Source organism: Leptonotus elevatus, chromosome 4, assembly GCF_054856555.1.
Source record: "Leptonotus elevatus isolate MCC_2025b chromosome 4, RoL_Lele_1.0, whole genome shotgun sequence".
Classification (NCBI taxonomy): Eukaryota; Metazoa; Chordata; class Actinopteri; order Syngnathiformes; family Syngnathidae; genus Leptonotus; species Leptonotus elevatus.
This window is the reverse complement of record NC_141242.1, coordinates 7,503,493-7,518,910: the sequence shown is the minus strand read 5'-3', so window position 1 is coordinate 7,518,910 and position 15,418 is coordinate 7,503,493. Positions and strand designations below refer to the sequence as shown.

The window sequence follows — 15,418 nt, the reverse complement described above, 5'->3', positions numbered from 1 at the left end:
ATGTAAATTCCAACAGTCTGTTCGAGGTTGCCCAAAAAACATTGATTGTACTTTATTAATAGCATAGAGTAATGAAATAATTACATAGAATGTAATGAATTTATTAGCGGGGGGGTTTTGCACAGGATAAAAAAAAGATATGCCTGTGAGTACTGTTATCTGTCTGCATGCGTTGCTGTACCTTTTGTGTTGAAATATCTGTTGCTGAAAGGATTCGAACACCACAACACCGATACTATTAGGTAGCAAACATACGGTGGTTTGCAATGGTTGTTTGCAGCCAAACAGATTTCAAGGCGCTGCTGTGTGATTACTTTACATTCACAATGCGAAATTCTTTGTTTATGTTTAGCTTGTCGGTAAACCTCATCTGATTGAGGCCTCTTTTTTTCTTTTTCTTTTTTAAGAAAGAATTGGTCACGGTCAGATTACTGTACTGCTTGAAATGTGTTGAGTTCACTGCCCCACCATAATCGCTTGTTTCGAATTTTGCGCAAATATATAAAAAAAACAAAAAACATTTTGTATGCTGTAGTTCATTTCAGATACAAACTTTAACAATAAACGTGCTACGGTTTCAGTTTTGATTTCAAGTAAACAGGCCCACATTTCACAAGCCAATTTGGGAGCCTATTCAGTTGAGATCATTATTTCAGTATTCATATTTTTGGGGACATTTTTGTTTGGTGGCGCGCCGTGAGATTTTTCTAACGTCAAATAGGTTCCTTATCTCAATAAAGGTTGAGAAACTTTCAATTAAAAGACGTTTCTCAAAATATATAGCCAGTGTGTCTGTGTAGTCTTTATTATCAGATAGAGTTAAAGAGACATCTAGTGGTGACAATTGGGTATTATACTATGCACATTACAATAAATTCATTTGGAGGAAAAATCGTTCTTCTTTCTTTTTTTTGTGGTTGCCACTGGCATCAACGTAATTCACCATAATGTAGAAAGAAACTTGGAATGTAGAAAATGGTTGGCTATAATGTTTGCTCATCCTTGTAAGTCTATCATATCAACAAGCCGTTGCATGATAAAGCAAAGAGTCTCATTTTGGCCATGGACCCACTGATAAGGTGGAGACCCACCTTATCTCCTGAAGGACAGGATGTGACCTTCGCTGAAAGGATGTGCCTAAAGATCTCGTTCCTGGCAACAGAGCAGAGAAACAGTCAAGTCCCACGAATTAGGCGGTCCAATTATATTTCAAAGACCATCATTACTCACATTAAGTGCTCAAAAATTACATACTGAGCAGTTTAAAAGATCAAATTGCAGATACACTGACTGCACCATATATTTATTTGTAATATTTGGGTTACCATATTTTGCCACACGAGAGGGACTAAATGTAATGAACATGCAACTGAACATCAGTGCAGCCAAAATGGTAAAGAAAATACTGTTAAATGAATACGTCTTCCTGTGAGAATCATTCGTAAAGCCAGAATTATTGATGCATATTTTGTGTTACATTTTATTATATTTCTAGATCTACAGTACACTAATACTGTGGGGGAAAAAAAAGAAGAAATCTGTCCTGTTGCTGCTTTGAAGGTTATCTATTTTTTTTACTGGCTACTGAGACAAGTAAGTTTTCTAAATTACCAATCCAAAGTCCTCAGTGGGATATTACAAGGTCAGCAGAGTCAAATGGCAATGGTGCAGTTGGAAAGGGGAACTTATATTCTTTCAACATCGGAACATTGCATACAACATCTTGGAATTTGCTCAATGGTTTTGTTGAATGCGTACAATATTGTAAATCAAATGGTGGATTCCTCTGTCGGATGCATTTCTATTGTAAAGGCAGAATTTTTGCTCTTGCGAGCGTGCCTAATGTGAGTGCAATTTATAAATGTGTCTACTGTTTATAGATGGTAGAGTGCTAATAAATATGGAGAAATGTGGCTCATCCTTCAAGTTGTGTGGGACACCACGTTATCAACTACTGTGCAGGGGTTTCAGAGTTAATATAATGGGCTTGTCTGGTAGGAGTATGAGCTCAAAGGTGCTGTGCACATTCACGTGTCGCTGTCTCTCCACTCGGAAGTTCTCAAGCATCTGTAAAGAAAGGAGGGGAAACATTAGGGGTGAGCCCCAAAAAATCAATTCTCATAAGAATCGCAATTCTCATTTAGTATGATTCAGAATCGATTTTATTTCAATTATTTTATACTGTCTTGCCCTTGTTTGTGTGTGTGCCTTTATTGGGAGCACTGTTCATGTTGTACACGATTTGGCCACTTAGGGGCAGTGTGGTTTCACGTGTTCTGATACACAGTTAAGATGTAGCCACATAGAAGCAAAAAGTCATGATCAAATTATTCCAATAAAAGTTGTTGTTGTTTTTTGCTGTGTAGGAAGAGCATATGTCGATCACTAATGTTAAGATGCTTCTCTATACATTCCTGAAGTGTTTTGTATGAATATTCGTTCTTTTGAGTGATAAAACGAGTAGCGCACTAATTAGCATTAGCGAGTCAGACTGGAGTAGATCATGACAATTCTTTGCATATCTATAAATTGAAGCAGAAATCATTGTCAATCAAGTCATTTTGAATCTAAAATCGTTTGGAATCGAATATCCATTCTGAATCGAATCGCAGACCCAAAAATCGGAATCGAATCGTGAGACAATCAAAGATTCCCAGCCCTAGTAAACATGGCCATTCGTACAGTATGTAACGAAATATGTTGATACTGCAGTACAACTCACATGGATCAGAAAGATCTGCATCTCGGTCTCGGCTATTCTGCGTCCTATACATTGCCGTGGGCCAAAACCAAAACTCAGGCTGCGGAAGTAGTGGCTCTCGGTCCTGAGCCAGCGAGAGGGCTGATATTGCTCTGGACGATAAAACACCTTGGGGTCTCTCCCCATCGCATAGAGACCTAGCTGCACCAGGGTCTGGACGCATGACAAACATTAAGTGTGTCAGAAAAGTTTAAAGACTGTTGTCACAAAATATTTATTTCTATCTCAAACCACAAGCTATGGACTTCCCCCTTTCAGTGTGGGCTAAACCAGCAAAGAGACACTGTTGCTAGTCCCCAGCGGGATTACTTGTTCCGGTAGTTTGGATTTGAAATACAGTGTGGCGTGTTTTGTGAGGCAAGTCCTGGAACTTTTATGACACACATTTTAATGTGCCTAAATAGGCATCAGCTTCTGTAAAAATACTCAAAAGATCTTATTACCCCCGCCGGAATGTGGTATTTCTGAATAATGATGTCCTCTGCTGTGTATCTCTGCAAGCTCACAGCAACTGGATGCAACCTTGAAGGATACAAGGAAGAATGTTGTTTATTCTATAGGAGACAAGCTGACATTGGGTTTGCTCCAAGATTGTAATCACCGTAGTGTTTCCTTCAGCGCTCCTTTCACCAAAGGAATCTTCTTCAGCATTTCCATCATATCGCCTTGGCTTTGTGCCCTGGCAGACACCACCTCCGCCCTCAGCTCCTCCTGAAGGCTAGGGTGTCTGGCTAGCTCATATAATGTCCACAGCAATGTGATAGAGGTCTGAAAAATATAACACACTGATTAACTGAACCAGTGCAATAGAAAACTTCTATAAAAGGTCTTGTTTGGACTTTTGATTACCGTATCAACTCCCCCCGCCATTAGCTCAGTGACACTGGCCTTGATGTCTTCAATGGACAGCTTGTCCAGCATGAGCAGACTGGCCAGAACTCCTGGGTATTTTTTGGTCTGACCACTCTCCTGGTGCAACTTCCTGTAGATGTTCTGGATGCAACGGTCAGCTAAGGAGGAAAAGCGATATACACATTAGCAATTGTTTTCAAATCCTACCAACACACTTTTGGTGTTTTTGTTTTTTAGTTTTTTTTTCATCTACTCGGCTTTTAAAAACATTCTGCAGGTCAATTCTTCAGAAATAACAAATTTAAGAAAAATATATTCACCGCATAGCTAAATGGAGCCAAACGAAACATGAGAATTCCTGTAGTTAAAAAGGTTACAGCCCTTTTTTTGGGGTCTGATAGCATTGAGTAAGTAATCCCTGAAAGTTTAAAGATAAGCAAAGAATTATGACCAGTATACTGCAAAAAGGACAGTATTAAATTTCAGAAAAAAATATAGTAAAATAAAAGTATTACTTCAAATAAGCAAAATTATCTGCCAACAGAACAATAATCTTTTACTTGGCAAGATTTTGAAAAACATGAAAATAATAAGTTGCCCATTTCAACCACAACGGTTTTTAAAATAGTATTTTAAAGACTAAAAACAAGTAATATTGACTTTTTTTCAATATGTAACCTATAGAACTATTTTCTTTGCTAGTCGAGAGAATTAGGACCAGTATACCGTGTTTAATCATTTTCCGCTGGGGTTAGGTTAAAAAAAAATACCCGCAATAAATGAAATCCGCGAAGTAGTAGTAGCTTTATATTTTACATTTATTATAAATGTTTTAAGACTCTAAAACCCCTCACCGCACATTTTCTCGTCGAGGAATTGACATTTTCAAACCTTCAGAAATTTTATAAAATAGGCACATTACTGGTAATGCATGCAAAATGGCACCCCAAAAAATCTGCGAAATATCAAGGCCACGAAAAGTGAACCGCATTATAGCGAGGGAATACTGTACTGCAAAAACTTAAGAAAAAATAGAGTAAAATAAGAAAAGCATTACTTCAAATAAGCAAACAGAACAAGAACATTTTACTTGGCAAAAGCTTGAAAAATAAGAAAATAATACTAGGCCCATATCAACCACAGCGGTGTTCAAAAAGAGTATTTTTAGACTAAAAACAAGTAATATTGGCTTCTTTTTTTTTCAAGCTGTAACATATAGAACTATTTTCTTAAAATAAGTATTTACTTATGTTTGTCCAACTTAGCCTCAGTAGCAAGAAACCTGTAAGGAAGCTAATCCCGTCATTACAAACGGTGACGATACTGTAAGGCGCAAAGATACATAGGTTGAATGTCATCTCAAGTTATCCTAGCAAAAGTGTCGTACCTTGGTTAAAGATTCCATCCCAAGCAGCCACGTGGTCCAACCACACTTTGGCTCGGATCGACTTGAGCACAGCCGGAGGTATGTACAACATGGGTGAGGTAGTCTTGAACATGAGGGTGATGGAGTCAATGAAATGTTGAACTTCCGGATCGATGTAGTCCAGCATCAGGCCCAGACGCTCGCCATATAGAACTGTACTTACAGCTACGTGGGACAAAATTGTGGGACAATGTCAATACAAAACTGGATTCTATCTACATCGCCACAGTATTGGATGCCGTGTGATGGTGCCAGTCTCACACTCGAGTGCATATTTGAAGAGCTCTTGGGAGAGGTCCGTCGTCCACTTGTCCTGTCCGCTTCGTTCTATCTTCTTGTGAACTCTGGCCACAAAGTCATGACCCACTTCGTCCAGCAAGGGCACAAAGTTACTCATCATCTTCGGCGAGATCACCTCCTTATTGAGGATGACCCGGTTTGACCTCCACTCTGGCCCGTTCCTGATGGAAAAATCAAGGAGGTGGTGTAACTAAATGCATTGGGGGCAGACCACCAAATCAGTGCCATTTGCTTGTTGTAACTCTCTGAGGAAAAAATATATATATATTTCAGTCTTTTTTCAGCTCTAAAGCTGACAATACAGATAGAAATACTCAATGAGAATTGACCAGTCTTAGGCAACTTTATTTTTTGTCATTGTGCTATTGTACTGAAACTCATTGAATTAGCAATAGTGCCTGAACATTAGCCACATGACATTTATGCTAATAGCTTGTAACACTGCACAATACAGGGATTCATCAAGAAAAATGCGATGATTGAAATAAATGTAATTTATGCTCATTTTCAAAAGAGGTTACTATTTTTCCAGCGTTCAAGGTTGTTGGTATTAACCTTTTAAATTGTATTTATTAAATATGCAATCACATCAATGAGTAGGACACTTTGCATAATAAAACATATTTTACAGTTAATTGTGCATTTACACGTTTTACAAAATGGCAGATTGAGTGGGACGGCCCGCAGGCAGTGCATTTGAAGAGAATACCTACTTCAGTAAAACTCCGTATTTACGATTCCTGTAGTCTCTGTATGCGGTCCAGGCTTCCACTTTCAATCTTTTGGGATAAGAACCTTCTGCTTTGAACAGGATGGCAGCGTCCTCTGGGTTGATGATATTCACGCTTTCATAATAGCCTACTTTTTCTCTAACATGCACATGCAATGAGAGAAGGAAGAAGTCATATGAGGAAGATGTTTTCTAAAACAAGATGTATTTATTTTTTTAAGCACATTTGTTAATTTGCAGCTATCTAACAGCTAAGGAGCACTTGGGATTTTCGATGACACCTTAGCCAACCTTGGATCTCTTAACCGAGTGATAGTTGAACCATACAGAAAGCAAAGACCTAGTTTCAAGCCATTGTTAATTGGCCTCACCATTTATATAACCGAACCGTCATACCTGTAAATGGGTCCAAAAGTATTAAAATTCTGCAGCATCATTCGGTGAAGGTTTTTAAAGCCATCCAGCTTCCAGAAATTGTACAGGTTGGCAATGCCATTCTTCCATAGCCCGGGAATCTCACTGTAAGGTTTGATGATGCTGCCATTCTCAGTGAACGCCTGTCTAACCATCGGCATACTGCTGCTGCTTCTGCAGACGCCCGCTGCTACCAGTTTGTCCAGTGTAGAGGATCCATACCACAAATTCCACCTGGCCATTCCTAGAACTGATCTTTCTGCTCTTGGCTCAAAGCAGTAGGTTGAAAAGCTGGGGGCTGGTTTAAATAGTCCTCCCCACCCACTTGCTCTCAAGGCTCTCTAAAGTTGAATATACACTGTGATACACTGCAGCATGAGTTCTAGCGAGAGAGATGTAGGAAAAAGTTCATGTTAAATAGTAGTTAAATAATACATGAAACACGGCAAACTACAGCATTAAAAAAAAAACATACTGTATTGTTAAACAATATAGTCAAGCAAAAAATAAATAAATAAAAATTGCGTTTGCTATTGCAGGTGCATATGATGAAATTACATTATGGAAAACTGCTGTAGTTTAAATGAAAAAGTGAAAATATTTTTTTTATTTTGTATTTCAATTCATGCTTTTTTTAAGAGTTTTGAAGATTAATAAAAACTAATTTACCTGCTAAAGATATTAGAATATTACAACAACAACAAAAATGGGATTTTGCCTTCTGAAAGTTTTTTTGTGGTTGTGTTTGATAAATTTAATTGAACCACTAAAATAAATAACCTCCAATTTTCTAATTTATTGGGATACGCCTGTAGATCTCAGATTGTACTGGTGTATTTATTAATGTAATGTCGGTGTGTATGTTTTTTGGGGGTCAAAAAATATAGGCCAAACTTAGGAGAAATTCATTTATAACAAATGTAATCAGTGCATACAATAAAGTTAAAACTTAAATAACTCATGAAAATGTTACTTCCTAAGCAGCTTTATGAGTTCCTCCAACCTCATAGCGGTTTTAATATCCCCCTGAATTTGAAGTCTACCGCTGCTGTAGGCAGCAAGCGGCTGCAGTTTTCCCTCGAACATGGCCACAAGGTCCTCGTCACACATACTCAGTATTACATCTGGCTGTCTGCACAGGGATCCGGCTCCAGCTGCCCCACAACCTAGACAACACACGTGGCGTGAATATCTGATATGCGCAGCTTCAGTTCTCCCGTATGACAGCACATTTTGTGTGTGGATCATCACCTTGGCTTAAATCCACATAGTAACTGCGATGCTGTCCCTCTCCTGAGCTGATCTCAAACTGGAAGCAGGCGCCAACCTGGTTCACCAATGTTTCGGAGAGGACAAGCTGGACTGCTTGGAGCAGCTCTTCAACAGAACTTTGTGTGGCCACAGTCGGATGGACGCCACTCTGCTCATCTATAAATGTTACACTGCTCTCTACAATAGGATGACACAGTGCAGTGGTTTCATGGATGTTGCGCCTCAATTTGTTGCAAGTGTGAGGCCTTACCTTGCTGAGGCTGCAAGCTATGATTCATAAAGTGCATGGCCAGCTGCTGAAGAGGTCCTGTGAGGCCTTCCAGTCCAGGTACAGACGGAGGAACAACAAGAGGCCCAGGGGGCCCTTCCTCGGGTGCTTTTATAAGAGAACCTGGGGTGAGTTCGACCCTGTCTATCTCGAGCCCCCATGGCCGGGTCATCTCATTGATGTCCACCTGCGGGCAGGAGAGTTTTAAACGTGAGCATAAAGTTGCAGAGGTGAACCAGAGGGTGTGTTAAATGTTGTCTTACTACAAGGTATTCTCCCAGTTTCACTCTCTCTGTTAGGATCTCTCTGACTGTCTTCTTGGCCAAGCTATGAGTTAAAGTGTTCTGTGCTTTCATCCTGGTTGAAGCATTCAGGTCCTGCACTGACACCACTGACAAGACTGGGTTCCAGATCCTGAACTGAATGTCTGCTCCCACAGAGAAGAGGCCACCATCCCTGGTGTGTACCTTTAAAAAAAATAATCGATGCAAATGGAAATATCTGTGCACCATGACTGCCCCCTGTAGGACACATTTAACCACACAACCTGTCCTGATTACATCTTTGTCTATTCTATTTATTAATTAACTGGTTCCTCAAGTAATGGCTCTTAATCTAGGGTGCATGAAAACAACAAAACCGGTGGCATCTATTTACATGTACTGTGACATATGTTACCTCCATGTTCCAGAGGACGTTGGGATCAAGAAATCTTGGGTTATATAAACAAGCACGGAAAATGTAAATGTTAAAATTCTCATTTGACATTACAATTGGTTTACCTGGCATGGAGGTATATTGAAAGCACGGGTGCGCAGGTCTACTCTCTGCCACTGGTCAATGAGGGGCAGCACCAGGACAATGCCAGGACCCTTTGGAGGACAGACACGACCCAGGCGAAAAACTACTATCCTCTGGTAGTTTGGCACAGTCTACAAACATGATCCAAATCGGTTATATAGTCACTCACGCTCAACACAAAAAGGTCACGATTCAGGACTTAAAGTGACTTACTTTCAATACAAACCATCCTGTTACTGGAAAGGTTAGAAAAGTGCAGACGTGGACGAGGAAGATGACAATTAGATTGCAGATCCATGACAACCATCCCTGGGAGTTATCTTCAAGAAAAAGTTTTGTTTTACTTTTAATTACAAAAAAGATTGTACATGATTTTTAAATACGCAGTTTTAGACTATAGTATTTTGTTTCCTTGGTTAACAGCTGGTACTGAATGATGATCTCATTTGATCGTCTAGGTAGACGTAACATACGTAATACAGCTGTACATATCTACTTCATGAAAGATTACGCCACATACCACTGAAGTCGTTTTCAGAAACATTAGGGATGTAATCAAAGGACAGCCCTTTATGGTAGCTCGCTTGTGTGTAGCTGTCGGCGGATACAAATAGTCCAGGACTCCGCGGTGCACCCGGGTCAGTCTGATGAAGAAGCTGGTAAGACTTCCCAAACATTGTGGAATTAGCTAGCCCCTTTACAAGATTCACAACATAATAATGGTGGTTTGAACGGCGTACGTTAAGCTACGTTAGCTCATGTCGCTAACTTCTACTTCCGTGTTTTGCTCAATTTCTTCTTCGTGGCGTAAAACTAATATCGACGTTTGCGCCGCCTGTAGTTGCTTTGTAGTTACAATAAAGCCAGTTATTTCATTGTCAGTCACAACATATCAATCAAAACAGGTGAATTATAAATCTTGAATTGCTAGAGCGCAAAAAAAAATAATATTTTTTTAACTGCATTGCAAGAGAGAGAAAAAAGTTAACTTTTTTCATCCACTTGACATGAAGAGGAGCCGTGCCAAAATGTTGCAGATAATACTCTGGAGGTGAATAAGAACAGACTGGAATTGGGTGTCTCTCCGTATTCTTGGTGGCCACATTCTCTCCTCTGCAGTCACAGAAAATAGCATCTTGTTGAAAAGAACAGCCGAATGAAATGTAACGATTTATTTGAATTTGTCGCCTCCATGTGGTCAATTTTAGTTTGAGGTTTATTGTGGATTTCTCCCAGATTTTAAATGGTTTTGTTGTGTGGCTGACACTGATTTTAATTGTGATTAGTACACAGACAGTTGCCCTAAAAAATATCACTGTGAAAAGATCTATTTTATTACGACAATGTGACGTAATGAAATCAATTGCAAAACCTTCAGCGGTTTTATGGTTTAACATAATTTTACGGGGAGTAAGCATGAATAGATGCCATAGTGATCACTGCCTGAATCCATTTCACAATTTAGATCAGAAATGTTCCAGTCCCTTTTACCAATGCTTATTCTATTTTATTTCATTCACAGAGCCATCATGAACGTGTGAGCCTGCCAAGTGTAGGGTGTCTTGCTGCAAGGGGACAAGGAGATGGCACCAAACGCTGTGTAAGCAAATGCAGATTTGTCATCCTAATCTGTACTGTCTACACGCACAAATCAATCCGTCACAACATTTAGATGCAAGTCATTCAAGCGCTGGCAATGGTGAAGGAGCCATGGCAAATCCAGTGGTCACATTGCTTGCTCATTTATTCCCTGTCTGACTTTTTTTCCCCCCTGTACCACGTAATAATCATACAATAATCCCATTCCAGTATTTTTATGAACAACATTCATGTAATACAGGAGACGCTACTCACGTTCTCATTCTGTTATGATCGTAAACAGTTACGTCATCTATCAGGCAAAACTATCAGGTAAAAATATCCATCCATTTTTTAAATTACAATCCTAGCTGACTTTGGACAAGGCGAGGCAAGGGACACCCCTTTAACTTTAGACACCAGCCAATCACAGTGCACATACAGTTGATATAAAGTCTGACGTTTTTTGTGATATAGGAAAAAAATGAGGCCAAGATAGATTTTTTTTCAAAACCTTATCCACCATTAACTCATTCACTGCCATTGACGGCTATAAACGTCAAAAATTAATTTTAACTATTTCTATTAGTTTAACTTTTTTCGCACTTTTGTTAAGAGTATGAAAAGCTAGACTTTTTTAAAATAATCTTTTATTTTATTTTTTTAAAGAAGTGTTCAAAATTAGGGGCGCCAGGTGATTAAAATGTGTAATTGTAATTAATCGCATGATTTCAATAGTTAACTCACGATTAATCACAAATTTTAGATCTGTTCTAAATGTACAATAATTTTCTTCTAGGTTTTCATCCTCTTGTTAACAAAAGTGGGAAAAAAAGGTAAACTAATAGAAATAGTTTGAATGAATTTTTGACGTCTATAGCCGTCAATGGCAGTGAATGAGATACTCACATCTACAATTTAAGTCTCCAATTAACGTGACATGCATGTTTTTTGGGAATGTGGGAGGAAGCTGGAGAGCCCAAAGAAAATCCGTGCAAGCATCCGGAAAACATTGACAGGAAGGACCGAGCTGAGTGGAACCCCAAACCTCAAAAACTGTGAGTCAGACATTTATTGTGAAAATCTAGTTATCATTGGACAGGCAGTAAACCTTGACCTTGTGAAACCGCCTCATTCAGCACTAAATCCCAGGTAGTGTTGGGGAATGGTGGGCAAAGACCAAGTGCAAAGATTGAGGCGTCAGCACTCCGGCTGCGGCGTGGCCTGCCTTGCCCTGCCTTGCCATCTGCTGGCACTAATGTAATCCACACAATGGGTAATTCAGTTGTCCCCTTTCCATAGTGAAGTTATGTCAACTCAGTTTAACAGGGAGGGGCATGTTATTGTAGAAAATGTTGACAAGATGGTGGGATTTATGTATATACTGCATTTTTATTTTAATACAAACAATGCTGTCTGACTTTTTTTGTTTCGTCGTGACCTCAAAAATCCAATTTTGTAGGATTTCGTGTGTTTTAGAATTTAATATGAAAGTGTGGTCTACAAATGTGCCAAATAATGTTCATTCTCATTTTATGTTCATTGACTAATAGAGTGTAATGACCTAAGTTCGAAGCGCTTGCATTTTGAAGCGCATGTTGACCACACTTCACAAGCATACCGCCAATTACTACATTTGCAAAGTTTTTCCCCTTTGGGTATCTGTTGGAGAAAGATGGCGGCGAAACATGCCAGCCTCACGATTACCTATACGAGTATGTATGTATTTAAAAAAGGTATGTTAATGTGATGTGAACAGTTTTTTGCAAATTATTGAAATTAATAGTGAGTTTTTTTAAATTAATCGATTAATCGACAAGTGATCAATTATCAAATTAATCGATAACTATTTTGATAAAGTAATCATTTGGAGCCTTTTTTTAATTGTCCAAATCCTCTGATTTAGCATGTCAACAGTAATTGTTCACTGATTTCTGTAATCCTTGATGAAGGAAGAGACTGATTATCTTCTGTGTTTAATCAAAAATAATACAGTTGCAAAATCAGTTTTTATTTTGGAAAACAATGACCGAACTGGTATCATAGTAAAACATCAATCCCCCTTTTTTCAAAATCACTATACGAATATGAAGTACGAAATAAACACCAATCGCTGGTTAATAAACAGTAATAGGGGAAAACATGCTTTTGTAACACACTTTAATGCAAAATTAAAAGGAATCAGATTAATCGATTGAATAATTGATAGATTAATCGATTCCTAAAATATTCGATAGTGACAGCACTAGAATGAGCAAATGAACATTGAAAAATCGAAACAACAATTCTACGCACTGTCTCTTTCATAAATTACAGTGGCCTTTGCATCCTTCGATTTTTCCGTATGTGGCACTTGGAGGAAACAATGTTTGGAAATCCCGCGTACTACAGCATACAGAATGGCCTAAACTTGTATCGGTAAGTGAGAAATCTTAATTATTATTTAAAACAAAAAAAAACATTTGTAGACAGATTATTATTACCATTATTACCTGGCCCATTTGTCCATTTTACAGTTGTCCTTGAGTCCAAAAGTTTTCCCGTAGGGTAACACCCACTGAGTGTTTTTGGAAACCTATGTGGACCAAAATGTAGTGTGTTGATAATCCTTCTATTCGGAAGACCCTAAAAAATAAAAATGTAACATTTTCTAGAAAATGCTTAATCTATGACAGGCGAAGGTGAAAGGCACCCAATTTGTTACCCCCAAAAATTAAGTTGGTTGTAAAAAGTGTGAAAATAAAGGTTGACGTTTTTCCGAATGTGACTCTAAATTAGTGTCCGAATAGGTCTAAAAATCCGAAACGTTTTACGGAGGCGGGAAGTGTTTCGTCACGTCGGGAAGGCTTTAATTCGGAACGGAGGTTTTTTTTTTCGTGGGTTCCTGTACAGTCCGTGTGACGTCAGCGCGTCGTCGATTTGTGACGCCGTGTCCCTTTGTTGGCTTAACAGCGGCGACGTTTTTGTTGTTATTTTCGCAGCTGCCTGGAAAACAAGCTCGGATCACTTCTCCTCCTTCGGCTCATTCCGCGAGCAGCCGCGCGCACACGGTGTTTATAGACATCTAGGTGAGTTTGTCACAAGTTGATAAGCGCCCCTAGGAATGGACTCAGACGAGGGTTATAACTATGAATACGACGACGAAGAGGAGGAATGTAGCGAGGACAGCGCCGAAGAGGAGCCCGAGGACGACACCCTGGATATCGGCGAGGTGGAGTTGGTCGATCCCGTAGTGGCCGCCGCCGAGCGGGACGAGTGCGGCGATACGGTCGGAGGCGGTCAAGGCCCCGGCGAAGAAGAGGAGGAGGACTACCGCTTCGAGGTTTTGACCGCCGAGCAAATCCTCCAGCATATGGTGGAGTGCATCAAGGAGGTCAACGAGGTTATCCAGGTAGGTATTTTGTCGTGTCACGGTCGGTAAAAGCCGAGGTCCTGAGGTCAGGGGCTCCTGGTGAACCGTAATCAGGCCATGGTTGTTAGCTTAGCAATTAGCTCTCTTGGAGTAGTTTACTTGCTGGAAGTTGACAGGTTAGCCGGGGGTGGCTGCAAATACACGAAACGCGGTTGCAGTCGTTCTTTGTACACAAGAGACTCTTGCCACACACGGTCAACGGTAAGCTTCTATATGGACACATGACAACACTTCCATGCTGATGTTCATCCAGGAAGTAGTCTAATCCCTATTGAGAAGTTGGCAGCAATGGTTACCTAAGCTAATGCTAGCTTGCAAGCTAGCCACCTTGCTAGCTAGCAAACTACAAGTAGTGCGTTTGTACCGATAAGCCAAACGTTTCATTCTTGGGGCACAGGCTAACTCGTTAAGGTGTATGTCTATTAACGTTGTGGTATAAACAACACACAATTGGTGAACCACAATAAAGTCAACGGTATTTTTCACCACTTGACGAAAAGCTTGGTCATCGAATTAGTTGACGTCAGTTGACTGCATGTCCAGGACACTTGCGGTGATAGCGATTTACAAATATGTGTTTTTTTTATGCTGGGGGGTGAGTCTGGACTGACTGATAGGCAGGTGGTTAATTTTGTAAAATGTAAGGTTCTCAGGATAAATGCTCTGTAGTGGCCCCTCATCGTGATGTGGGCCTCCATTTGCTGTCTTGTCCGACATGCCACACATTGGGCGAAAACAACAGTGAAAGTTGGCTTCGTCTTGAGCAAGTAGCGCCTGGCAACATCGTTTAATATGTAAACCATTTGGATGCCTGGACCTATTTAATTTAGTCACGATGAATGTGAAACAGCACAGTATTATGACAGTTCTAAATTGAACTATGGCTCATTCATGCCAAGGGAAAAATTAATGATCTCTTAATGTTATGAACAATAGATGTTTTCGTCGCTGCATTTATACAGTGACCTACAAAAAAAACACACACCCTACTGTAACCTAATCAGAGATACTGTAAAATAAGTAGTGTGGGCATGAGACCTCCATTTCCCCTTGACCATCTTGTACAATCTTGGCACATTTATTTAATTAGTTAAAGGTACTCTTTACTTTTGTGGCGAAGTAACTGTACTCTAGGTAATCATTGTTTTCTGGGAAAGCCTTAAAATGTGAAAGACATTATATTTTCAAGCTGTCATAGGCCAGATGCATAGAGTAGAAGCGCATATCTGGCCACAGAAGTTTGTTAAATTGGCAATAAGCAAGCCCTCATGGTCTGAGAAATGCAGCTTTATTTGTCTAGGTTGTCAATTTATTTTATAAACGCGGGTACCGGTGAAAGATGTTTTGTCAAGTTGGAATTGTGAGAAATTGACACGGAGAAGCACATTTGTCAATGGCAAAAATATGCAATTGTCTACAGTAGTAAAATGAACCTTTCTTTATTGTTTCACTATGCATTATTTCACTTAGATTATATGATGGCTTTCCTTTTCTATCTCTCTGAAGGGTTAGAAATGATGGCGAATAGCTGTTGTCAGGCAGGGTAACTACGAAGACTATGCTCAAAAGATGATAATCGCAGACATGATCAGACAGAAGGTGAA

The 15,418-nt window shown here is 39.6% G+C and overlaps 3 protein-coding genes across 10 annotated transcripts in view; 1 reads left to right on the top strand and 2 right to left on the bottom strand.

The window, feature by feature from the left end:
* Nucleotides 1-15,418, top strand: part of arih1 (ariadne ubiquitin-conjugating enzyme E2 binding protein homolog 1 (Drosophila)) — a 61,444-nt gene that overhangs the window by 36,500 nt on the left and 9,526 nt on the right. For 2 of the 8 annotated variants that reach the window (XM_086073449.1, XM_086073448.1), the window contains exons 3-7: nucleotides 8,391-8,482; nucleotides 10,347-10,424; nucleotides 11,373-11,460; nucleotides 13,384-13,470; nucleotides 13,549-13,793. In XM_086073449.1, the coding sequence (XP_085929575.1) occupies nucleotides 8,447-8,482; nucleotides 10,347-10,424; nucleotides 11,373-11,460; nucleotides 13,384-13,470; nucleotides 13,549-13,793 (534 nt within the window). In that variant the 5' untranslated portion in view covers nucleotides 8,391-8,446. Of the gene's footprint in view, nucleotides 1-7,208; nucleotides 8,483-10,346; nucleotides 10,425-11,300; nucleotides 11,461-11,541; nucleotides 11,679-12,718; nucleotides 12,821-13,257; nucleotides 13,794-15,418 lie in introns of those variants that run through there. The other 6 variants (XM_086073451.1, XM_086073450.1, XM_086073453.1 and 3 more) reach the window with 6 other exon arrangements.
* cyp11a1.2 (cytochrome P450 family 11 subfamily A member 1, tandem duplicate 2) lies at nucleotides 28-6,767 on the bottom strand. The gene is made up of 9 exons (XM_086073456.1): nucleotides 6,466-6,767; nucleotides 6,053-6,208; nucleotides 5,301-5,500; nucleotides 5,001-5,204; nucleotides 3,611-3,771; nucleotides 3,363-3,529; nucleotides 3,205-3,283; nucleotides 2,723-2,914; nucleotides 28-2,067 (listed from the first exon to the last, which is right to left on the bottom strand). Exons 1-9 carry the CDS (start codon nucleotides 6,723-6,725, stop codon nucleotides 1,948-1,950), a joined length of 1,539 nt encoding a protein of 512 aa, XP_085929582.1. The 5' UTR covers nucleotides 6,726-6,767; the 3' UTR covers nucleotides 28-1,947.
* stoml1 (stomatin (EPB72)-like 1) lies at nucleotides 7,378-9,608 on the bottom strand. The gene is made up of 7 exons (XM_086073457.1): nucleotides 9,345-9,608; nucleotides 9,038-9,144; nucleotides 8,806-8,955; nucleotides 8,287-8,490; nucleotides 8,006-8,210; nucleotides 7,735-7,932; nucleotides 7,378-7,649 (listed from the first exon to the last, which is right to left on the bottom strand). The coding sequence occupies exons 1-7, from the start codon at nucleotides 9,499-9,501 to the stop codon at nucleotides 7,453-7,455; spliced, it is 1,218 nt and encodes a 405-aa protein (XP_085929583.1). The 5' UTR covers nucleotides 9,502-9,608; the 3' UTR covers nucleotides 7,378-7,452.

Bases quoted from the DNA above. Each gene is read 5' to 3' on its own strand.
- cyp11a1.2 (XM_086073456.1), bottom strand. From the start codon at position 6,725: ATGGCCAGGTGGAATTTGTGGTATGGATCCTCTACACTGGACAAACTG. The intron at 5,205-5,300 runs GTGAGACTGGCA...TGTCCCACGTAG, and splicing joins CTTCAAATATGCACTCGAGT to CTGTAAGTACAGTTCTATAT. The intron at 3,530-3,610 runs GTAATCAAAAGT...TATATTTTTCAG, and splicing joins TGGCGGGGGGAGTTGATACG to ACCTCTATCACATTGCTGTG.
- stoml1 (XM_086073457.1), bottom strand. From the start codon at position 9,501: ATGTTTGGGAAGTCTTACCAGCTTCTTCATCAGACTGACCCGGGTGCA. The intron at 8,491-8,805 runs GTAAACCAATTG...TTTTTTTTAAAG, and splicing joins TCAATATACCTCCATGCCAG to GTACACACCAGGGATGGTGG. The intron at 7,933-8,005 runs GTAAGGCCTCAC...ATCCTATTGTAG, and splicing joins TAGCTTGCAGCCTCAGCAAG to AGAGCAGTGTAACATTTATA.